Consider the following 22,321-nt stretch of genomic DNA (forward strand, 5'->3'; position numbering starts at 1 on the left):
GATTCTTGGCATCCTTTTTTTGCTGGGAGATGGGGGCAAAACACCTTGTCTCCCCCTCCACAAAATAGGGAAATCTTTACTATTGGTGTGTCTTTTACTGTTCGACAACCACTTCTACATTTGTGTGTTTGTGTATGTGTCATTAACTGGAACCATTTCTAAAATGTATTAGAAAAAGTCAGAGCTTAAAGATTCTTCCCAAAGAATAAACTTTTGGCAAATCAGAAGGTGTTTTATTCCTCCACTTCGCTGGTGGTTGGTCCCCTTTGAGTGATAATGGCTCTTGTCTGGGTTGGAGGGCTGTCAGGTTTTTGTGTGGAATTAGGGAGTTAATGCATATTTCACTCTACTTGTTGATAGAGCGGTCTTACAGGTTCAGTGTCTGGTTAGGGGTTACCATTGAGAAGTACTTTTGTACCTTTTTTTTTTTGAGATAGTTTCTCACTCCCACCTAGGCTGGAATGCAGTGGTATGATCTTAGCTCACTGCAATCTCTGCCTCCCGGGCTCAAGTGATCCTCCCACCTCAGCCTCCCAAGTAGCTGGGACTACAGGCACCCACCACCAGGCCCAGCTAATTTTTGTATGTTTTTGTAGAGATGAGGTATCACCATGTTGCCCAGGCTAGTGTCGAACTCTGAGCTCAAGCAATCTGTCCACCTTGGCCTCCAAAAGTGCTGGGATTACAGGCGTGAGCCACCACGTCTGGCCAGAAACTGCACTGCTTTTGTTCACTTTTATTTCTTCAACATGTAGCACAATGTCCTAGCCCATGGTAGGCAATAAAACAGTTGGTGAGTAAGTGAATGAAGTCTCCAGCGCTCCATGTCACATGTGGGGCATTGAATGAGTCCCTGGCATTATTTTGAATAGATAGTGATCTCTTGTACAGTCTTAAGCCCTGGTGACCTGATATTTCTGCTTACATGCAGTCTTGGCACTTGCCAGACCTAATAATGTACCACACAGCCAGTATCTTCTCTGGGACCCCCAGAAGGTCAGGGTCTCTGGTCCTAACCATAACCTGATGACCTCTTGCTCTTGTTTTCTGCAGGTTGTGGACCTGGCCTATTAGCAGATGCCAAGATGCGGGTATTTGAACGTTCAGTGTATTTTGGTGATTCCTGCCAAGATGTTCTCAGCATGCTTGGCTCTCCACACAAAGTCTTCTATAAATCAGAAGACAAGGTAGGGGAAGTGTGTTTATAGAGTAGGCAGTCTCTCTCCTTTTTTTCAATCAACACCAATTGAATATTGAGTAAATATAAACTGTTTGCTGTTTTCCCATAGAATTTGTTCTAATTAAAGCTAATGGTAAAGTAAATTGAAAATTAATTTCTAACCCCTGTAGTCCAATTACCCTGACTCTGTCCCTCTCCATAGTCCTTACCTTTCCTTGGAGACCAAGGCCCAGTCCATAGTCAACAACAACTGGCCATCTCTACTCCTAGATTGGTCAGCACCAGCAGCTGAGACTCCCCACACTATTGCTTGCACCACAGCTTAATGTTACACAAGGAACACGATTTGTAGACTTTCAGTTAATCCAGAACTATATTAGAGGGATGGATTTTAATTTATGGTTATTTTTTCCCTACAGATGAAAATTCATTCTCCTTCCCCTCATAAACAAGTTCCATCGAAGTGCAATGACTACTTTTTTAACTATTTCACTCTTGGAGTGGTAAGTTGTGATTCCTCAGAGAAGCCTTTCATTTCTATTGAGATGGACAGCACACCTTTGCACATTTGTGTGTGCACATGTAGCTGGAACTATGCCTGGGCATTGGGGAGCCTAGCCCCAGGTGGCTTTGCCCAGGGTTGTTTTGCATAGGCTCTGGTACCAAAGTAGACCTTTCCTGCAACCAGGATTGCTGAGGAACACTAGGTTCCCTGGTACATGTTGACTTCTTTTCTGAGGGAAACATGTTCCACAGATGGAGGCCTTGGAAGTCATTCAGGTTAAACTGTTTGGGGAACTGTCCTCTTGTAAAGTATAGTACCCTCTTGAGTAACAGAATGGAGACTGAAAAGACACTTAGAGACAGTGGGGTGTGCTTGTATATTTTTAGAGGACCACCTCAGAGACATTGCTGTTACCCTATGCTCTAGACCTATGGAGCTGGATGTAGCTGGTAGCTGTCTAGTGCAGACAGTCCAGCTGGTGGGTGACATGCAGGCATGAGAAATGATTGTGTAAACAATGTTTCAGCAGGAAACATTTCAGAGGGTAAGGCTGACTTGGACCATGGGTCTTGTAATCTTTAAGCCAAGGTCTGAGGTCCTGAGGCAGCAAAGAGTAGATTTCAGAGAGGGAGAGAGGAGAGACTGAGTCTGCCCATGTGGGAAAGACCAAACACAGGAGCCAAGAGAAGTAGGGGAGCTGCTGTAGGATCATGAACTTCTGAGAGTAGGATGGCGGCAAGAGGGAATAGTGCTGTTGCAGCTGGACCTCTGGTTCAAGGGCCAGTGATGATAGTATCACAAGAACCATAAGTTGTTGCTTTTCCAGCCGGAAACTTCTGTGGCACTTGGCACCTTTGCCTGAGTTTTTGCTTGGGCCCACTGGGCTCATTCCTCCCACTCGGCCTGGCAGGCTGCGTTTGGCTTATGCTACTAGCCTGGATTCCATGCCTGCCAAGGGCAAGCCAGGCGCAGAGCAGCAAGAGGTGTGTGAGCAAGTTAGTGTGGGGTCTGGCCACTGTGCACAGCCAGGCACGCTGTAGGAGGGTGGGCAGCTCCAGACGCCATCATAGATGCCGGCTCCACGTAAGGCCTGAGGCTGTATCAGATGTACCACAAGTGGCTTCCATTATGGGCACCCATGTCTGGACAGGGAGAATGTGGTGGTGCCCAGAAGCTTGGAGACACCAGGAACCACAGAGCCCAAACACCGTGTCACAGCTTTGGTTCAAGGAGCCCCTAGTTCTGGACTCCCCGAAGGGCTACAGCTCTTCTCTCCTTCTTGTCACTCACAATGTGGAAAGTGGGGCAGGGCATTTCAGCCCTGTTTGTGTTATAGCTCTTTCAGTCCCACCATTCGGTGGGTCCCAAGTTCTTGTCCCATGTCCAGGAAAAATGAGGTATGCGGACAGCTGGAGGGTGAACAAGAAGGAGAGGAGCTTTATTGAGCAACAGAACAGTTCATAGGAGACCCATAGTGGGTAGCTCCTTTCTGTAGGCAGGTCATCCCGAGGAGTCGAGGAGACCTAAAGTGGGTAGCTGCTTCCCTCAGCTAGTAGTCTTGACTTCTGTCCAAGTCCAGCTGAGTCCCAAGTTTTTATGGGCTCAGAAAGGAGGAAATGCATGCTGATTGGTCCATGGGCAGGCCCAGAAACAGCACCATAAATTCTCACTCAGGCCACGAACTCAACCCAGAGCTGGCAGCCTGGCCCCCAGGCCTCAGGCTATCCCTGGCTTGAAGGTGAAGTTTCACCTGGGACCCACCCCTTTCCACCCAGGAGCCTTTCTGCCTCCTGCCACCATCAACATGCCGTCCATGGTGTCCATGCTGTTCATGCCAAGGCAGCAGGGGGCTGGTGTGTCAGTGTCACCCTGAGTACGCCTACTCCCAGCCAGGTTGCAACAGTGCCTGGGCTCAGTCACAACTTTGCTCCTCCCCAGAGCAGGCACTGGGAGTGGGGAGAGGCTAGGGAGTGGGAGCAGGCACTTTCAAGCCTGCTGGGGCAAGGAGCCTCCTGGACTCCCAAGTATGCAGGGATACCAGGGTCTGGAACTGTGGCTGGGAGGCTGTAGCTATACCCAGGAGCATGGGCTCCTGCCCTGCCAACTCAGTAGAGGGCAGGGCTCTCACCTATTCCCAGCTTCCACAGGTTCTGCATAGTTCTATGGGAAAATGGAGGCCCCTTTCCCTGCTGCAGCTGGCATCCTCATAGCAGCTACTACAGATGGGTCATTGCTGCTATCAATAGGTGACAGGGAAGATGGAGAGAATGGACTGTCCTTAGTTGGACTTAGTTGGCTGTGGGTACAGGGGTAGAGTCAGAGGTGACCCTGAGATCACAGGCCCAAGCAGCTACCTGGATATGAAGCTGGGAAGGGCAGGGGATAGGAGGGAAGTGTTCACTGGGTGGCATCAAATCCAGGTCCAAGACCTAGAGAGAGGTCCGGCAGGGGTTGCCAACTCCCATAGAGGGTGTAATGGAAGCCAGGAGATGTCTGGCAGATTGTGGAATTCAGAATAGTCAGGTGGCCTTGAGCCCCTCAAGAATCAGGTGACTTGGCTGGGTGCAGTGACTCACGCCTGTAATCCCAGCACTTTGGGAGGCTGAGGTGGGTGGATCCCCTGAGGTCAGGAGTTCAAGACCAGCCTGACCAATATGGTGAAGTCCTGTCTCTACTAAAATTACAAAAATTAGCCAGGAATGGTGGTGTGTGCCTGTAACTCCAGCTACTCAGGAGGCTGAGGCAGGAGAATTGCTTGAACCCCGGAGGTGGAGATTGCAGTGAGCCAAGATCATGCCACTGAACTCCAGCCTGGGTGACAGAGTGAGACTCCGTCTCAAAAAAAAAAAAAAAAAATCAGGTGACTCTGAATCTTCTTGGTAACCTTAGAGCCAAAATCTGCTCTCAGTTACATTTTTTATCAGGTGCCATTGGCAGGAAAGTTCTCCCTTACAATGTTTTTGTTCCCAAAAACTGATAGCTGCAACCCCTGTGCCTGTTGGTTCTGTAGATGGTTGGGTCCCCCCTTCATTGAAAATATATAAAAGCTGGTCATCTTTAGTTGTCCCCTGAACTGTTGTCTGGAAGAAAGGTGATGCCTGCAGGCATCCTCACTGTGGAGTGGATTGGGTGTCCCAAGTTGGACATGCCCTTGGAAGGCCTCTGCCCTGCCTCAATAACATTCCCTCGAGTACCCTTGTTTTCTATCCCAGGACATCCTCTTTGATGCGAATACACACAAAGTGAAGAAGTTCGTTCTACATACCAATTACCCTGGGCATTATAATTTCAACATGTGAGTACACTTGTACTTTCCCCGCTATGAAGTGAGCTTTGGGCTGAAAACCCCAGGAAAGAGCTTGTGGCTTTGGGTGTTCACTAATTTATCAACACCTGAATGCTTGCTGTTTCATGGGAAATAAATTTCCTGAGTGCTTGCTGTGTTCTGGCACAGTGTCCAATGCCTTACATCTTTCTGTTTGAACCCATTTTATAATTAGGAAAATCGGTTCAGAAAGCTTATCCAAGGTGATAGCTCTCCAGACCCCAGGGCCAGGATCTTGTCTGTTCGACTTCCGTGCATAAATCTGGCCTCCCGCCGTGAACACTGTCAGGGGCTCAGAGCCGAGGCTTTGGGCAGATGTGTTTGGTTCTGTTTCTCCTAGGGTGTGGGGTTGGAATATGGGAGTGGTCAGGCCTCCTAGGAGGCCCAGCCTTTACCCATCTGTCTTCTCTCTAGTTATCATCGCTGTGAGTTCAAGATCCCATTAGCCATAAAGAAAGGTGAGTAGTGAAAGCTCTCAGGGTAAGGGAGGGGTTTTAGAGTCTGTTTTCCACTATGAGAAGGGAGAAAGATCCAAGCAATGGTTGAGTATGTGGAGCCTCTGCCCATGGCCTCAGTTTCTCTGGGATGGGCTCATTGTTCTGGGGCTGCAGTGTTCTTGGTCTGAGTCTCCTAGAGGCCCTTGAGGCCTTTTCCTATGACTGTGGATTGCTGGCCTCTGGAGGGGGAGAGTTTCTTATCTAGATAATCATCCAGCGGTCCCCAGCCTATCCTTGGTGCCTGCCACCTACTGCCAGTTGGTATAGCTCACACCCGATTGGCCTCCCTTCACCTCTCCATCCTCTTCCACCCTGGAACTCCAGAACAGCCTGTTAATCCTCCCCATGTACTCTGGCCCCAGTGCAAAGGGTCACCAGGTCTGGATCCTACCTAGGGCTGGGGCCGCGGGTAGGCTGGGCCAGCTACCAACCTGCCCCACTGTCTTTTCCTTTCAGAAAACGCAGATGGTCAGACAGAAACATGCACAACCTACAGTAAGGTGAGCACCTATCTTCCTACCTGATACAGCCTGAGAATTAGGTGTACATAGCCTGTGGGCAGTCTGTGGCCGTGTCCTCTGGGCCAGCCATTGGTCACAGACATGTTCATGTCCCTACTGACCCCTGCTCCCCTCTATCCCTCTTGCAGTGGGACAATATCCAGGAGCTCCTGGGTCACCCTGTGGAGAAGCCTGTTGTCCTGCACAGGTGAGTGGGAGTTTGATGTCCCTGGCCACCCCACCGGACTCCTTAGAGCCCAGAAAGCCCAGGGAAGCCTGACAGAGTGGATGTTTCTTAAAAATTACAGAAGTTGGGCAGGGCATGGTGGCTTACGCCTGTAATCCCAGCACTTTGGGAGGCCGAGGTGGGTGGATCACAAGGTCAGGAGTTCAAGACCAGCCTGGCGAACATGGTGAAACCCTGTCTCTGCTAAAAATACAAAAATTAGCTGAGTGTGGTGGCGCCTGTAATCCCAGTTATTCGGGAGGTGGAGGTGGAGAATTGCTTAAACCCAGGAGGTGGAGGTTGCAGTGATACAAGATTGCGCCACTGCACTCCAGCCTGGGTGATAGAGCGAGACTCTGTTTCAAAAAAAAAAAATTACATAAGTTTCTGGTGTTGCCACAAGCATACTTCCTGCCCCACCTTGCACATTAGGACTGAGCCAACTGTTCTGTGTGTTCACCTTTGATAGAGAGACTGTCCCCAGGGGTAGCTCCCCTCTCCCCACCTTCAAATATGGGGGCCTTCTAACTCTTAGTTATTCAGAAGGAAGGAGGGATTGGCTGGCTTTCCTGGGCTCTCTTTCACTCAAAGCTGCTGCCTGCTGAAGTCCACAGCCCCGTTCCTGGTTGCCATGCTGCCTGAGATTCTCACTTGAGAGAGCCCTTTTGGCTCCTCACCACCCTACTCCAGTTCCACAGTAACTTTCTGTGCCCTGTTGGGCTATGTAGGATTCTGAGTTGAGTGGGGCCATCCCTACCCCGAGGACCTTGCAGGCCTATGTGGGAAACAGACATACTCTCACAGCCATGAGAGGCTAGTGGCCAGTAGCCCACACCCCAGAGAACACTGGATGCCTTGCTTCAAGGCCATGGCCTCTGTCTGCCCCTCTAATTCTGAATCTCTGGCCTCAGGTCTTCCTCCCCAAACAACACCAACCCATTTGGCTCTACATTCTGCTTTGGTCTTCAGCGAATGATCTTTGAGGTAAGCCATGGAGGCCCTAGAAATAAACTGCTTGGGGGTTGCTGGTCATGGCAGGGCCAGGTGAATGGTGGAGGGAAATTGGGGAGGGCCTGACTTCCCTGTTGGGCAGATTCATCCTTCTCCAGCAATCCTGTCTGCTGCATACCTGGCTTCCTCACACTTACAGTGAGGGTTCAGAAATTATGTTGAGAAATCTGAGTCACAGAGGCCAAAGCAGTGGTCTGTATCCAACAAGACGAGAAGTAATGGATTCCAAGTTTCTATCTGAAAACATGAGTATAGAAGGGAAGGGGGAACCACAGGGCAAGTGGGGCCCAGCTGAGGGTGTTGAGGGCCCTCCGGTGGCATGTGAATGCATTGTAGGGTGGTGAGTGGCTCTGGAGGCCCCAGTGACTTGGGAGAAGGAGCTGCCCTTGTTTTCCCTGTGGATGCCAGTATCTCCAGCAGACACTTAACAGTTCCAGAAGGACTGGACAAATGGCCATGGTAAAGGCTGTGTATCAACCATCGATAAACAGGCAGATCTCAGGCAGAGGGGCCCTTAGCATGAACCAGCGGAGGTTGAAGAGTCGGGAAGCCCAGCCTTTACGTGCAGTTGTGTCACACAACCTCCAGCCCTCTTGCACAGGATCGGTCTACATCCCTCTACCTCTACCCCTTGACCCACTGTCCTCTTCTCACACCAGGTCATGCAGAACAACCACATTGCCTCGGTGACCCTGTATGGCCCCCCTAGGCCTGGTACCCACCTGAGAACATCGGAGCTCCCCTAGGGACATCACCACCCATGCCCCTCTGTCCCGTGTAACTGTGCATCACATCCTGCCCAGTGGGCCTCTGTACCACCCTGTGGGTTTTCTTGGACATCTGGCCAGTGTTGAAGGGCTGCTGTGATATTCTGAAGTTGAGCTCAGGCTGGGTGCTCTGCCATGGGCTGAGCGGCCCAGATATTCTTCTGTCCGTCCTCAGCCTGCTGATGCCAGCAGGGGACACAGACTGCAAAGAGAAGCACAAACTTTGAGCCTTGATTCCTGGACCCAGGAGCTCTCAACTAACATGCAAGGAGGCAGGACACATCAACCCTTGTCGCATGCACATTGGGAAGACTTGGGGCTTTTTCTGTGACTGAGGGCACAGGCACTGAAGATAAGAACAAGCTCCTGCCTTTGGCCCCACATTGCCACGTGACCCTTACGGCAAGCAGGTAGCGTGTCTGTAGTACTTGGTTGTGACATTTGCACTACATCCACTTTAGTTACTTGATGAGCTGGCTGTGGCCAGGGTGGCCCACCTGCCCTTCTCTGTTCCTTTTTTGCACGCGCTCCCTGCCTGGGCACACCAAACTGGTTGAAACACAGCTTTCTACCATCCAGGAACATGCCCAGGCCTGGTTCTCACCCCTCTTGGAGTCAGCTTTCAAGATTGCCTGTGTCCCTGCTCTGCCCCAACGTGGCTGGCAGGGCTGCGTGTTTCCATCCTGTTTGCCTCTTTTATTTAATGCCAAAGTTTTAGCCAAAGACATCTTCCTACTTTTGTTGTTTCAGCATTTTGTTCTGGACTGTGGGCTGGCTCCCTGCCTCAACCCTGGGTACTAGCCCCTGGCTGGGCCATGGCTCAAAGCCTTTGGGGGCTCAAGGAAGGCTTGGCTGCTCAGTCTCTTCATGGGTCTTGCTAATGGAAAGTAGCATATATGTGCTTTAAAAATATTAATCCTTTTGAAAAGAATTGAGAAGAGAAATGTATAATTTTATCCCACTTTTAATATTTTGGTCTAGCAACTTGTGATACATAGATGACAATTTTGTGAGTTTTTCAAATGTGTGTACAGATTTTTGTAAATATGACTCTTTTGTAATTAACTCATGTACAGCCTCATCCTGTATAGTTTAATGATGAATGTGCAGGGGACCTGCTTCAGGCCCCTATATGGTTCCTGGACCTACAGCCAGGCTTGTGTGGCGCTCCCATGACTTTGTGACTGATTGGTGTCTTCCCATCTGGACTGTGGCCTGGGCAGAGCCCCTTGCATATCCCACTGTCAGGGGCAGCCAGGACTCTTCCCATCCTCCTGGAATGGGGGAACCTTCCTCATCCCCTGCCCACATCCCCTCTCCAATAAAGCACCTATGTCCTCAGCAATGGCCTGCCATGTGCTGTTGCTGGGATGTTTGTACTAAGCTAAGTGTGGGTATTGGTTTTTTGAGCAAGGGAGTGGTTGAAGAATATGGGGAAATGAATAGTTGTGGCATCTCAGGGAAAGACATTCCTTGGCTCCTCTGAGGGAATACAGCCTCCAGTGGGAGACTGGCATTGTTGTGTGGGTTCAGGAGCTGGGGAAAGACTAGGTAGGACCGTGCACTCATTTGTCCCTTATGTGTGGCTCCATCCCTGGTGCTCAGCCACACCTGGGCCCAGGAGAGATTGTGGGAAGCACAATGTCTGTTTTCAGATAGAGCTGTGGCAGAGTGCCTGCCAGATTCATGAAGGCTGTGGCGGCCGGGGCCCCTTCACCTCCCTGTGGGGCCTCCTGCATGCATCGGTGTCAGCCTTAGGGGTTCCAAACCCAGGAGTGTGGTAGGGATTCCATGAGTCCCTGCCACCCCACCTGAACACATGTGTGTGCTACTAGGAGGACCAGACATGTCCGCTTCTCTGAGGCCTGTTAGACAAGAGATGGTCCTCTACCACCCAGCCTTGGCTAGCTCAAAGGGTTACCATTACACGGGTTTCAACCCAGTGGGGATCCTGTGGAGACAGGCACCTGGTGATGTGCCTGGGAAACTCCTTCAAGCTTCCTCCTGCTCCATCCTGGATCCAAGTAAGGAGCTTGGGGCTGTAGTGGGGAGCTAGGAGTCCCACTGGAAAGGGCCTGCAGCGACAGGCTGTGGATGCGCACAGGCTGGCCCATGTGGCCCGTGCAGCAGGCGCCACATAAGCCAGATGTCAGCAGCCGAGAGCCCGTGCACTACAACCAGCTCGCGGTAAAAGCAGGGATCGAAGGTGCTCAGATGAGGCGCAGCTGAAGGCTGGGAGATGCCAAAGGTGCGGAAAGCAGGATGAGGCTCTGGCGTGAGCCGCAGGCGTTGCAGACACATGCCCAGAAAGACGTCGTCGATGGGGAAGAGCTCGACCTGCGCACAGGCGCCAGCTAGGCGGTGCAGCGTGGCTCCGGAAAGCACAAAGCCACCACCGCCCGCGTAGGCAGGATAGGCGGGCAGGCCGTACACGGCCTCGGGGATGTAGTATTTGCTAGCCCGCGTGCGAATGGGCCGCGCCTGCACAATCACGTCACCAGCAAGCAAGTCTTGCTCTGGATCCCGCGTTGCTAGGAACTCCAGGAGGTTCCCTACATTGACGAACACATCGGCGTCGCCCTTAAAAACGAAACGCACATCGGGGCAGAAAGCTGAGGCCCAGGCTAGAAAGTGGATCTCCTTGAGCGTTAGGTTAAAAAAGGTGTCGTCGAAGGCCCAGAGCAGGATGTCCGCATATGCACGACTCTCGGCCTGCAGCAGGGCACTCCAGTGGGTTCGCGCGCCCCCGACCTCTCCTGCGTCGGCCTGGTCTGAGCCTACGCTCCTGGGCACACCCAGCAAGAACACGCGGCGCACCAGTGCCCCATGCACCCGGCCCTCCGCGCCCCACGTCTGGCGCACGGCTTGGCGCCGCTCGAAGTCCGCTGCCACCGACTTGACAGCAATGAGCAGGTCCGGGTGGCCACCGGGTGCGCTGTCGCCACGGCACTTGTGCGGCTGGTTGATGAGCAGCGGAAAATGTCGCTGGTCCTTGGCGAGCAAATAGCGGGCAAAGTCAAAGGGTCCCGTGGGTGTGGGCGGCGCCGGCGTGTCCCCTTCGTAGGCCGGCAGGGCGGCACCCGCATCAGGTAACTGGAACGTGCGGGGCCTGGGGGTGGACTTCGGTGCCGCCCTCCCTGGCGCCTGAGGCGCGCTAGTCGTCGGGGCCACGCCGTCACGCTGCGCATAGAGTAGGAGACCCAGGGAGGCGCCGAGGAGCAGTGTGAGTGAAGCGTCCCTGCGTAGGCGTAGCCTCCTCCTCATCTCCGCGCTGCCAGTGCCCTCCCTCCCCTGGAAGGGTCGCAGTCGGTTGCAGTGGGCAGTGAGCCCCGCCCTTCCCAGACAAGGGGGCGGGAGGCCACGCCCCGGCGGGCTCCAACAACCGGCGGTGGAGCCCCTGGCGTCTTTCTCCTCCCGGCCGGGACGGGCAGCCTGAAGGGACAAGAAGTTCCCCCATGTAGCCAACTTCCCCCAGCCTCAGCTCTGGCCCAGGACTGCGCCCCAGGGCCTGGCAGGGAGACAGGGAGCCTCGGCTCCTAACCTCCCGCCTCCCCGACGCTGAGGCCGAATCCCTTCCACCCCTGCCATCCCCTCAACGTCGGGCCCTGGGGTCCTGACACTCACGCTTGGCCCTCGGAAGTGGCGCAGCCCCGGACGCCCTGGCCTCCGGGACTCAGCGCAGGGTCCCAGGGGCCGCCAGGGACCGGCCCGAGCCAGATGCAGCGTTGGCAGGAAGGGGGACCAGGGCCGTGCCACGTGACCCTCCAGCTGTGCGCGCCCGGACCTCTGGAGCTCAGCTCCGCCCCGGCGCCAGGAGCACTCCGACCTCCGAGTGGGGACTAATCCCTGAGAGAGAGCCTCCTCACAGTCAGTTCCTCCGGGAAGGCCTGTTCTGGGTGCTCACACCCCAAATCCGCCTTTCCGGGGGTTGGGAAGAAGCATCAAGTCCTCTGGTTAGCTCCCCACAACGCTCCACTCCCCATCCTGCCTCTCCGGAGTGGGGCGGAGCCTAGGCTGCAAGGAGCCCCCGAGCGAGCGGGCCAGTTCCAAATGCGCATGAACCTGGCCACCATCCCGGGCCTGTCCTGCAGGCCTCTCCTCAGCAGCCCTGATTCCATCAGGCAGGGTGCATACGCTGCCCTTGAGACACATGGCTGCCTTCTCACTTCTGGCTCTGCCATGCTTCCGACCTCCAGTAAACACACGCACAGGACAAACAAGGCAGCCCACCCAATCCTCAGGACAACCCTGCCAGCAGCTCTCATTCATGCCCAGATGGGGACACTGGGGGCTCCTGCGGAGTTAAGTGACTTGCTCAGGATCCAAGGGCCAGAAAGCTCTGCCCCCAGGTCTTCTGAAATTCAATCTAGGATACTTTTTTTTTTTGAGGGAGTTTTGCTCTGCTGCCCAGGATGGAGTGCAGTGACGCTATTTCGGCTCACTGCAACCTCCACCTCCCGGATTCAAGCGATTCTCCTGCCTCAGCGTCCTGAGTAGCTGGGATTACAGGCACCCACCACCACGCCTGGCTAATTTTTGTATATTTACTAGAGACAAGCTTTCACCATGTTGACCATGCTGGTCTTGAACCCCTGACCTCATCATCCGACCTCCTTGGCCTCCCAAAGTGCTGGGATTACAGGCATGAGCCACCGTGGTTGGCCAGTCCAGGATACTTTTATCTGTCCTTCCTTGCCCCTCTCATCCATCCACTGGGATACAGAACAGGGGGCCAACCTAGTCTGCTTTAATTTCACAGGCAAGTACTTCAGCCTATATCTCCTGGGGGGCTGATGGACCTGAGCCCAGACCCAGGTGCAGTTCTGAATTCCCTGGTCCCCAGAATAGCCTCCTGCAGGTAGAAATGATCAGGCCTGTGCTGCTGCAGGTCATACTGGACTGGCAGGGATGGGGACAGCTTGGGAAGGCTCCTCGAGGAGGCCTTGGTTAAGGGATTGCTCTGGGATCCAGGTGGGCAGAGGTAGTCTGGGATGGAGGGCTAAGTCCTTGCCCAGCTCAGCCGCCAGCTCTCTCTTCCTTGGTCCCAGCGCATGTGGTGGAGCCTGGAATAGACAGCCCCCACCACTCTCTAATAACCCAGCCCCATCCTCTGCCCAAGGGCTAGATCTGCTCCTAATGGCTTCTTCCCACCAATGTTCAACCTTAAAAAGCCAACTCTGGCTGGGTGTGGTGGCTTACACCTGTAATCGCAACACTTTGGGAGGCTGGGGTGGGTGGATTGCTAGAGGTCAGGAAGTCAAGCCCAGCCTGGTCAACATGGTGAAACCCCCATCTCTACTAAAAATACAAAAATTAGCTGGGCATGGTGGTGGGTGCCTGTAATCCCAGCTACTCAGGGGGCTGAGGCAATAGAATCACTTGAATCCGGGAGGCGGAAGTTGTAGTGAGCCCAGAACACACCACTGCACTCCATCCTGAGTGACAGAGGGAGACTCTTAAAAAACAAAACAAAACAAAAAAAACGGCCAGTCGTGGTGGCTTATGCCTGTAATCCCAACACTTTGGGAGGCCGAGGTGGGCGGATCATTTGAGGCCAGAAGTCCAAGACCAGCCTGGCCAACATGGTGAAACCCTGTCTCTACTAAAAATACAAAAATTAGCTGGGTGTGGTGGCACATGCCTGGAATCCCAGCTATTTGGGAGGCTGAGGCAGGAAAATCACTTGAACCTGGGAGATGAAAGCTGCAATGAGCCGAGATCGGCCACTGCATTCGAACCTGGCGAGCAACAACAACAACAACATTCTAACTCTCCACCCTGAACCTCACTCTTTCTGGTCACAAAGTAATCAGGAGTCCTCTGCTCCAGCTTTCTCTGCGGCTTCACCTCTCATTCCCTCCTGTGATACAGCTTCCGGCTGCCCCCACCATAACTCAGAAGGACCCCTGCCTAGTAAGCTCCTTTTAACTGAGTCCAACAGACACTCCTCAGTCTTGACTGATCGGCAGCCTCCATTATAGCAGATGGGTAATCCCCTGGCTTTCAACTCTTCTGGTTTTCCTCCTTCCTCTTCGGGTGTTGCCTTTCTGGTTGGTGTCCTTCAGGACATCACCTGGGGCCACCCCACCCACTCCCACCTGTCTATTCATCAGTCTTTAGATTGGACCTTGGTCCTGAGCTCAGAACTACAGACCCAGCTGTCCTCACATTCTCTCCGTGGATGCCCTGCAAGAACATCGTGTGCAACTTGTCCCAAATAGAGCGAGCCTTACCTTCCCCTGGGGTTCCCATCCCAGCAGGCAGTCACACCCACCATCCAACTGGCAAAGGCAGAAACTTAGGGCCCTCTCTCAGCCCATTCCTCACTCAGTGTCACCAGGCCTGTTACTCTTCCACCCACACAGCTCTTGGTGTTCATCCCCTTCCCTCCACCTCTACTGCTACTGCCCAGACTGGGGCCACCATTTTCCCCAACCCCATCCTCATCAACCCCCCGGTCTTGGCCAGGCTCGGGGCTCATGCCTATAATCCAAGCACTTTGGGAGACTGAGGTGGGTGGATGATCTAAAGTCAGGAGTTGGAGACCAGCCTGACCAACATGGTGAAACCTCGTCTCTACTAAAAATACAAAATTTGCTGGGCATGGTGGCAGGCGCCTGTAATCCCAGCTACTTGGGAGGCTGAGGCAGGAGGATTGCTTGAACCTGGGAGGCAGAGGTTGCAGTGAGCTGACATCGTGCCATTACACTCCAGTCTGGGTGACAAGAGCAAAGTTCTGTCTCAAAAGAAACAATAAATTAAAAAAAAAAAAAAAGCCTCCAGCCTCCCACACTTCTTAACTCCCAAAACCCTTCAAAGATTTCTCACTGGCCTCGTTGAAAAATCTACACCCTGTAAAATGGTGTATCAGACCCCCACATGATCAGCCATCAGCCTCAGCTCCAGGTCTCAGTAAGTCCATCAACCCACAGATCCACCCACTTTTTTTTTTTTTTTTTTGAGACAGAGTCTTGCTCTGTCGCCCAGGCTGGAGTGCAATGGTGCGATCTTGGCACACTGCAACCGCCACCTCCTGGATTCAAGTGATTCTCCTGCTTCAGCTGCCTGAGTAGCTGGGATTACAGGTGCATACCACCATGTCCAGCTAATTTTTGTATTCATTTATTTTATTTGTATTTGTATTTACTTATTTATTTTGAGACAGCGTTTCACTCTTGTCTCCCAGGCTGGAGTGCAATGGTGTAATCTCGGCTCACCACAACCTCAACCTCCCGGGTTCAAGTGATTCTCCTGCCTCAGCCTCCCAAGTAGCTGGGACTACAGGTGTGTGCCACCACACCGGCCTAATTTTTTGTATTTTTAGTAGAGATGGGGTTCACCATGTTAGCCAGGATGGTCTCGATTTCCTGACCTCGTGATCTGCCAACCTTGGCCTCCCAAAATACTGGGATTACAGGCCTGAGCCACCACACCCGGCCAGATCCACCCACTTTTAACTGTCCTTCTAACGTCCCTCTCTCTCACCTTTTAAAGCCCTCGCCTGAGGCTGCGGGTTCCAGGAACACTACCCTTCTCTAGATACCCCACCCCCACGCCCACTCAACACTGATCTCTTCCAGAAAGCTTACTCCCTGTTCCCCGCTCAGGTTAGGCCCCTTCCTCCATCCTCCACAACTTCTCTTTTTTTTGAGACAGGGTCTCACTCTGTAGCCCAGGCTGGAGTGCAGTGGCTCGATCACATCTCACTGCAGCCTCAACTTTCCATGCTCCATAGATCGTCCCACCTCTGCCTCGTAAGTGGCTGGGACTACCCAAGTTGGTCTCAAACTCCTGAGCTCAAGCAGTCCTCCTGCCTCTGCCTCCCAAATTGTTGGGATTACAGGTGTAAGCCACTACTACTTGTATTTCTCACATCAAAAACCATGTTACACTTTATCATTGCTTTACATTCGGGGTCCCATGCTGAGTGTGAGCCGGGGGCAGGCAAGGCTGATTCATGTTTTACTTCACTGCAGTATCTGCAACACCCAGGATGAAGTCCAGGACACTGAAGGTCAAGGTGCTTCATGAGTGAAACCGTAAGGGCTGGCTGTAAGTCCCACTTCTGGGGTGGGGGAAGGTGAGGCTGATCTCCGTGTGCAGGTCCCCCACACGCTCTATCAAAGTACCTGAGGCAGAATCCCCAGTGGTGCACCCCCAGCGGGCTCGGTGGGTGCTGGTCTGGCTCCTGGGGAAGGCAGTCAACTCTGTCTCAGCAGGTCCAGCAGATAGGCCAAGTGGGGTCTCAGGGTCCCGTGGATGGACAAGGGTTCAGCAATAGCAGCAGAAGGAACCCTGGGGCCATCCAGGTTCTCCAAAAGCTGGCTGCACCCCTGGTCTAGGCCAGGCTGCCATTGGGATCAGTCAGGCCCAGCAAGTCCTCTGCCAGGCTGGTGAGCTCGTTCTCCTCAAGTGCCTCCACCAGGCGCTGCAGCGTGGCGCGGCGGCCCTCGGCCTGCACGAAGCGCCGCAACAGCTGGAAGGCCTGCTCATATAACCCCTCGCGCTCGTACTCGTAGGCCAGCGAGTCCAGCGCCGGGTCCCGCAGCGCTCTGCAGCCTCGCTGCAGCGAGCGCCCTACCTTGCGCCATTTGAGGCCCACGGAGCGCGCGAACGTCTGTTGGTCCTGCAGGCTCAGCGGCCGGTTCACTGCAGAGGGAGCGAGGAAGCGGGGTGAGGGGGGCCCCCAGCGCCGATCTCACCCATCCCCACCCGGCGACGACCCTGCTCCTCCCCAGACTCCAACCTCCGGGTGACCCTGCCTCTCCGCCTGCACCTCACCTACAGGCTGACCCTGGAACAGAAAAGTCTGGGCAGGCGTTGGCGGCGGCAGCGGCTTCACCTCCGACAGAGAGGGCACGGGGAGGGGCGAGGGGACCAAAGAGACCTCCCCGTCGCCACCCTGGGCCCCCGAGCCGCACTTCAGGTTCCTCAGCGCATCCTCCAGCTCGGCCAGTTCTTCGTCCCGGAGCCGGTCGGGCTAGGGGAAGGGAACGTGCAGTCACCAGGGGCTTGGCCACGGATCTCCGCCCTACCCCATCCTGACCCCAGCCCGGCCGCACCTGCTGGGCTAGGATGCAACTCAAACAGCGCTCCTCGTCCGCCAGCAAAGCGTCCAGTCGCTCGGCGCCGGCGCGCAGCTCCAGTTGCAGCGATAGTGAGTGTTGGGAGAGCGCGGCCGCCAGGCTCCTCTGCAGTGCGGCGCGTAGCGCCCCCTCGCGGTAGGCGCGGAGGAAGCGGCTGCAGGGCTGGCGCCCGCAGAATCGCAACTGCACGATCAGCTGCGGGTCGCTGCGGTGGATCTTCAGCATCTGCAGCACGTCCGGGCTCCCGCCGCTCTCTGCGGAGGCGGGCAGTCAGGCGCCGGGCGGTCCCCAAGCTCGGCCGTTCTCCAAGTGGCCGGAGGAGGGGCGAGGCCTGTGATCAAGCCCCATCCCATCCCCTGACCTAGGGTGCAGTTACCCCAGAGTACCCAGATGGGAAGCAAAAATTGGGATGCAAACAGCAACAACCCAGAAAGAAGGCCAGGACCTATCACAGGGAGCACCCCAAGACAGCGTGGGTGCCACCTAGCCCCAGCTCCCATGTCCCAAATGAGAGCTGGCAAAAGAGAGTTACTTCGTAGCACAGAAAAGGAAGCATGTTCCCTGGGCGACCAAGCCTTCTGGGAAGGCGGCCAGCAGGGCAGAGGAGGGCGGGAGGTCTCAGGTCTTCAGCCTCCACCAAGCTCGGCTCCCACTGCTCGGGAAGAAGAGAGGCCTCTCGCCGCTTTGAGGCCACGAACAGATCCCCCAACCCGCTTCAGCCTCCTGTGGCCTCTGCCCTGAGATGGGAAAGCGGGGCCTGGAAGGGTAGGTGCTGGGGAGGGGTCTTGAGCAAGGAGTGCTGCAGTAAGAGAGGAAAAGAAGAGAGAGGCATCCACAATTAGTAGAAAGGAGTGAGCTGGCTGGTGGAGGGGGCGGGGATCGAGCAAAGGACGTTAGTGCACAAATAGGTAAATCATACACTGACTCGAGGACACGCATATACCCTCAAGGTCATGCCACAAACAGAGAGGACAGAGTCTACACAGCCAGGGGTCCTCCATCTTCCTCCTCCCACCCCAAATCTTTTCCATAAAGGTGGCTAAGCACAGGCCCACCAAGTAAAGGACCTGCAGCCTCAGCCCCGCCCACAAAATGCGCCAGGCCACTCTTTCCTCTCCACATGCCAGCACACCCACGCACCTGCCAAGGCAGCCTGCAAAGCCCTGTACACTGCCATCTTCTGCTGGGGGTGCACATAGGCATCCGACAGGACCACCTTGTCCAGCGAGGACTCCACAAACAGGTATGCGCTGCCCACACACTCTTCGTGCCCATTTTGCCCAGCTGCCATCTCACCTCCTGGAGATGCAGACAGTTGGGTATTCAGTTCATCTCTCTCCCTCTGCCCTGGAGACAACTGTCCAGCCCCAGGTGGTTCAGCTGTCCCCACCACAGTAGCCTCAAGTCCCACGTCGTTCTGGTGTCCCCAACACTAGTTGGCATACTTGGGACAGGAGTTCACCATCTCACAGGCAGCCCCTTGAGCTCCTGGCTCTGTACAGAGTCCCGCCCACCCCAGACTTGCAGTAAGGCTTGTCCCCCCCGCCCCCGCCTTCTCAGGGAAAGAGCCCAGCATCACAGTGGAGGGGGAGCAGAGGCAGATCCTGCAATGGGGCTTCTCTGCCTCCTCCTCTTATCAAAGTGGACAGGAGACACTTTCATTCTGGATGGTGCCCATGCCCCAATGCCAACCAGGCCCATATCCTGGCCTTGCCTTCTGAATAGACTTGAGCCCAGTATCTCTGGAGGACCTCAGCCTAAGGTTAAACCTCCTGTCTTCACTTCAAAGGACACCTGTAGTTTGCATCTACCCAGATTCCCTCCCCCAAGCCTGACTTACCTTTAGGGACTTCCCTTCTCCTTCTTCTCAATTCATGTGCCTGTGTCCCACTCCCTAGCTCCAGGTCCGGCTTGTGCACCAGACCTGGCCAATCTGTATATTTCATTCACATTTCTGCAGTGATTAGTTCAGGGTGGAGTATAGGACCAAAGTTGGACCAATGAGAATCAACCCTGCAACTCTGGATGAGCCAATAGGAAAGAGACACTAATTTCCCTTCCCTTGAGACTGAACTGGAAGGCAAGGGTAGCTTTTCTTTGCCACTGTTTGGGAAGAGCCAGGCTGAGAGTGAAGCTGACGCAGAAAGAAACAGTCAAGAGATGGAGAAGTGCACTCCTAACCATACTAGGCTCCTGGGTCCAGCTGTCCCTGAAGTCATTGCATTTGGACTTTTTAGTTATGTGAGCTAAATAATTCCTTTTTGTTATAAAGTGCTTGGAGTTCGGCTCCAGTCATTTCAACACAAATTGTTCTATTCCCTCCCTGTCCAGAAAAAGCCAGAGCCCCTTGGTGCTAGTATCTCCTTCATCCATCTTCTGACAAAAACCTAGCCCTGGACTAGCAGGGGCAAAATTCCCAGCCAGGGAACCACTGCACTGAGCCACAGTTCAGAGGTCTCCCAGTTACTACCCCATGAGACAGCAAGTAAGGAACTGCCCGCCCTCTTTCTTCCCACCTCACCCTTTTCCTGCCTACCCTTTTCCTAGCATCATGGGCTGAAGGCCCTACCTCCTGCCTCATCAGTCACACTCCTGTACACTCCAGTCGTCAAGGTTCATATATGGTGGGCTAGGAGGACTGCTGAGTGTTAGCCATGGGCAGGACAAATGGGGTGACCCCAGCAGCCATCTATTTACATGAGGAACAGGAAGTGACCCTCCCACCCTGGCCTCCTAAAGTGCTGGGATTACAGGAGTGAGCCACTACTCTCAACCTTTGTTTTTTAAATTTTCTTGTTTTTGAAACAGGGTCTTGCCCTGTCACCCAGGCTGGAGTGCAGTGGCACTGTCACAGCTCACTGCAGCCTTGACCTTCCCGACTCAAGCAATCCTCTCACCTCAGTCTTTCGAGTAGCTGGGACTTCAGGCACATGCTACCATTGGCTAACTTTTATCTTCCTTCCTTCCTTCCTTCCTTCCTCCCTCCCTCTCTCCCTCTCTCTCTTTCTTTCTTTCTTTCCACTGGGTTTCACCATGTTGGTCAGGCTGGTCTCGAACTCCTGACCTTGGGATCTGCCTGCCTCAGCCTCCCAAAGTGCTGGGATTACAGGCGTGAGCCACTGTGGCTGGCCTAGTTTTTATATTTTTAGTAGAGATGGAGTTTCACCATGTTGCCTATGCTGGTCTCAAACTCCTGGGCTCAAGGGATCTGCTCACCTCAGCCTCCCAAAGTGCTGGGATTACAGGTATGAGGCACCACACCTGGCCTCCTAATCTTTTCATAGAAAACATTAATACTTGGCCAGGCCAGTGGCTCATGCCTGTAATCCCAGCACTTCGGGAGGCCTGGCCAACATAGTGAAGCTCCGTCTCTAGTAAAAATACAAAAAATTAGCCAGGCATGGTAGTGGGTACCTGTAATCCCAGCTACTTGGAAGGCTAAGGCAGGAGAATCCCTTGAACCTGGGAAGTGAAGGTTGAATTGAGTCAAGATCATGCCATTGGGCCAGGTGTGGTGGCTCAAGCCTGTAATCCCAGCACTTTTGGAGACCATCCTGGCTAACAAGGTGAAACCCTTTCTCTACTAAAAATACAAAAAATTAGTTAGGTGTGGTGGCACATGCCTGTAGTCTCAGCCAGTCGGGAGGCTGAGGCAAGAGAATCACTTGAACCCAGGAGGCAGAGGTTGCAGTGAGCTGAGATCATACCACGGCACCCCAGCCTTGGTGACAGAGCAAGACTCTGTCTCAAAAAAGAAAAAAGAAAAGAAAACATTAAGACTTGTGTACTTACCCCAAACCACAGCCTGGATATTAACAGGAACTTTGCATTTTATCACTGGGCAGGATAGAGGGCGGTAGGTGAGGGTGGGGAAGGATTGTAGGTGATTTTTATTTTCTTTGTATTTAGCAATATTTCCTGCTTTATGTGAAGGAGATAAATTTTCTTTGTATTAAAAGAGCAAAATAAATTTGTTTCCTTTGAAAGCAAAACAAGAAAAAACAGGGGAAGCCCTGCAAGTGACAAGTGGGTCCAGGAGCGCGTGGCAGGGAGCCAGCCACGGAGGTGAGACCAGCGGAGAGTCCTAGGAAAGTGGGCTGGGAAGTAGGAGAGAGTGGGAACCTCCCCTGGAAACGTTCCCTCTTTCAGGTCTTCCTAGCCCCTTGAGGTGGGAGTGTTGACCAGATGGACGTGGTCCCACCCCAAAGAGTGGAAGTGGGGATTCAACGGGACCAGTGTCGGCCCATCATGCCTGCGGGGGATTGTGGGGTGAAGCGGGGAGTTGTGGGAACCTGAAGATGGGGGATGCTCCGTCACACTCACTAGTACCAGACAGATGGCAGAGGTGAGCCAGGCTGGAGGTCAAGTTAACAGGGTAAAGAGGCCAGGGCCCTAGTTTTGCAATCTGCTGATCGGCAGCTCCTCCTACGTGTTCTTTCACAGAAGCCCCTCTTGGGAAGCCCCGCGCCCCACCCACCTGTAGTCGTCCCTTTTTGGGCGGGGCTGAGACTTCCAGGCTGGGTCCTGAGAAATCTTGGTGGGCGGAAACTGTGGGGCACTTGGGTATCAACCTAACAACGTTTGCCCCTATTTCCAGGGGCGAGCCAAGCACGGTGCCCCTTGAACACCTAACAGTCCCGGGAGAAGCCCCACCTCTGGCTGGGTGGACCGGGACCGCCTGTGGGAGTGGCCCGGAACTGAAAGCCTGCGATTCCTGGCGACCCGCCAGGCACACCCCCTACTCAGCTACACTGCTCCAGAGCGCTCAAGAGGGGAGCTTCCCAGGCTCCCACTAGCCCACCCTCAGGCTGGCGTTTTGCACTTCCGATTAGCTGGGGTGGGCAGAGGGGTCTCCGCTTAAGGAAGTGTTCAGAACCAGCCCCTCCTCCCCCACCCTCTCTCCTGCAGGGCCCTACTGCCCCTCGAAAGCCCTGTCAGGGAAAAGGAGCCTGCGGGGACCAAATTCCGTACGGCCCCCCGCCTCTCACGAGAACAGCCCAATAGGCCGCCGCCACCAGCTGGCTGGAGCAGCCGCCGGTGACATCTGCGCCGCGCCCACGCTTCGGAGCCAGGATCCACCTCCGCTCCCTCCCGCATTGGGGAGCCCACCCACCCACCCACCCTCTACACTAACCTGGCCGCCTTGGCGGGGCTTGGGTTCCCACGCCCGCCAGGCTCCGCTCCACTCGCGCCGCTTCCGGGTGTGCGCGGAGGCTTTGGGGCG

General features: G+C 54.3%; 3 protein-coding genes across 6 annotated transcripts in view; 1 reads left to right on the top strand and 2 right to left on the bottom strand.

Moving 5' to 3' along the window:
- The window catches only part of PHAF1 (phagosome assembly factor 1), a 37,797-nt gene extending 28,182 nt beyond the window's left edge, over positions 1-9,615 (top strand). For all 3 annotated transcript variants that reach the window (XM_012468259.3, XM_012468262.3, XM_012468261.2), the window contains 8 exons: positions 1,054-1,187; positions 1,600-1,683; positions 4,898-4,980; positions 5,425-5,468; positions 5,964-6,007; positions 6,157-6,215; positions 7,145-7,217; positions 7,904-9,615. In XM_012468259.3, the coding sequence (XP_012323682.1) occupies positions 1,054-1,187; positions 1,600-1,683; positions 4,898-4,980; positions 5,425-5,468; positions 5,964-6,007; positions 6,157-6,215; positions 7,145-7,217; positions 7,904-7,990 (608 nt within the window). In that variant the 3' untranslated portion in view covers positions 7,991-9,615. The remainder of the gene's footprint in view (positions 1-1,053; positions 1,188-1,599; positions 1,684-4,897; positions 4,981-5,424; positions 5,469-5,963; positions 6,008-6,156; positions 6,216-7,144; positions 7,218-7,903) is intronic.
- On the bottom strand, positions 8,958-11,275 carry B3GNT9 (UDP-GlcNAc:betaGal beta-1,3-N-acetylglucosaminyltransferase 9). Its single transcript, XM_012468263.2, has one exon. It carries the CDS (start codon positions 11,273-11,275, stop codon positions 10,064-10,066), a length of 1,212 nt encoding a protein of 403 aa, XP_012323686.2. The 3' UTR covers positions 8,958-10,063.
- Positions 11,276-13,501: 2,226 nt separating this feature from the next.
- On the bottom strand, positions 13,502-22,304 carry TRADD (TNFRSF1A associated via death domain). 2 transcript variants are annotated; one of them, XM_012468258.3, is made up of 5 exons: positions 22,232-22,304; positions 18,238-18,396; positions 17,074-17,351; positions 16,793-16,991; positions 13,502-16,660 (listed from the first exon to the last, which is right to left on the bottom strand). In XM_012468258.3, exons 2-5 carry the CDS (start codon positions 18,386-18,388, stop codon positions 16,350-16,352), a joined length of 939 nt encoding a protein of 312 aa, XP_012323681.1. In that variant the 5' UTR covers positions 18,389-18,396; positions 22,232-22,304; the 3' UTR covers positions 13,502-16,349. The 2 variants fall into 2 exon arrangements, with proteins under 2 accessions (XP_012323681.1, XP_012323680.1); XM_012468257.3 differs by lacking the exon at positions 22,232-22,304 and adding an exon at positions 18,938-22,124.
- Positions 22,305-22,321: the final 17 nt, after the last annotated feature.

This window comes from Aotus nancymaae, unplaced genomic scaffold (genome assembly GCF_030222135.1).
Source record: "Aotus nancymaae isolate 86718 unplaced genomic scaffold, 86718_ANA_hifiasm-v0.15.2.pri h1tg000030l, whole genome shotgun sequence".
In the NCBI taxonomy this organism is placed as follows: Eukaryota; Metazoa; Chordata; class Mammalia; order Primates; family Aotidae; genus Aotus; species Aotus nancymaae.

Coding starts and splice junctions, on each gene's coding strand:
- B3GNT9 (XM_012468263.2), bottom strand. CDS start 11,275: ATGAGGAGGAGGCTACGCCTACGCAGGGACGCTTCACTCACACTGCTC.
- TRADD (XM_012468257.3), bottom strand. CDS start 19,043: ATGAAATATACAGATTGGCCAGGTCTGGTGCACAAGCCGGACCTGGAG. Junction 16,992..17,073: donor GTTGCATCCTAGCCCAGCAG/GTGCGGCCGGGC, acceptor CCCTTCCCCTAG/CCCGACCGGCTCCGGGACGA. Junction 16,661..16,792: donor GTTCCAGGGTCAGCCTGTAG/GTGAGGTGCAGG, acceptor CTCCCTCTGCAG/TGAACCGGCCGCTGAGCCTG.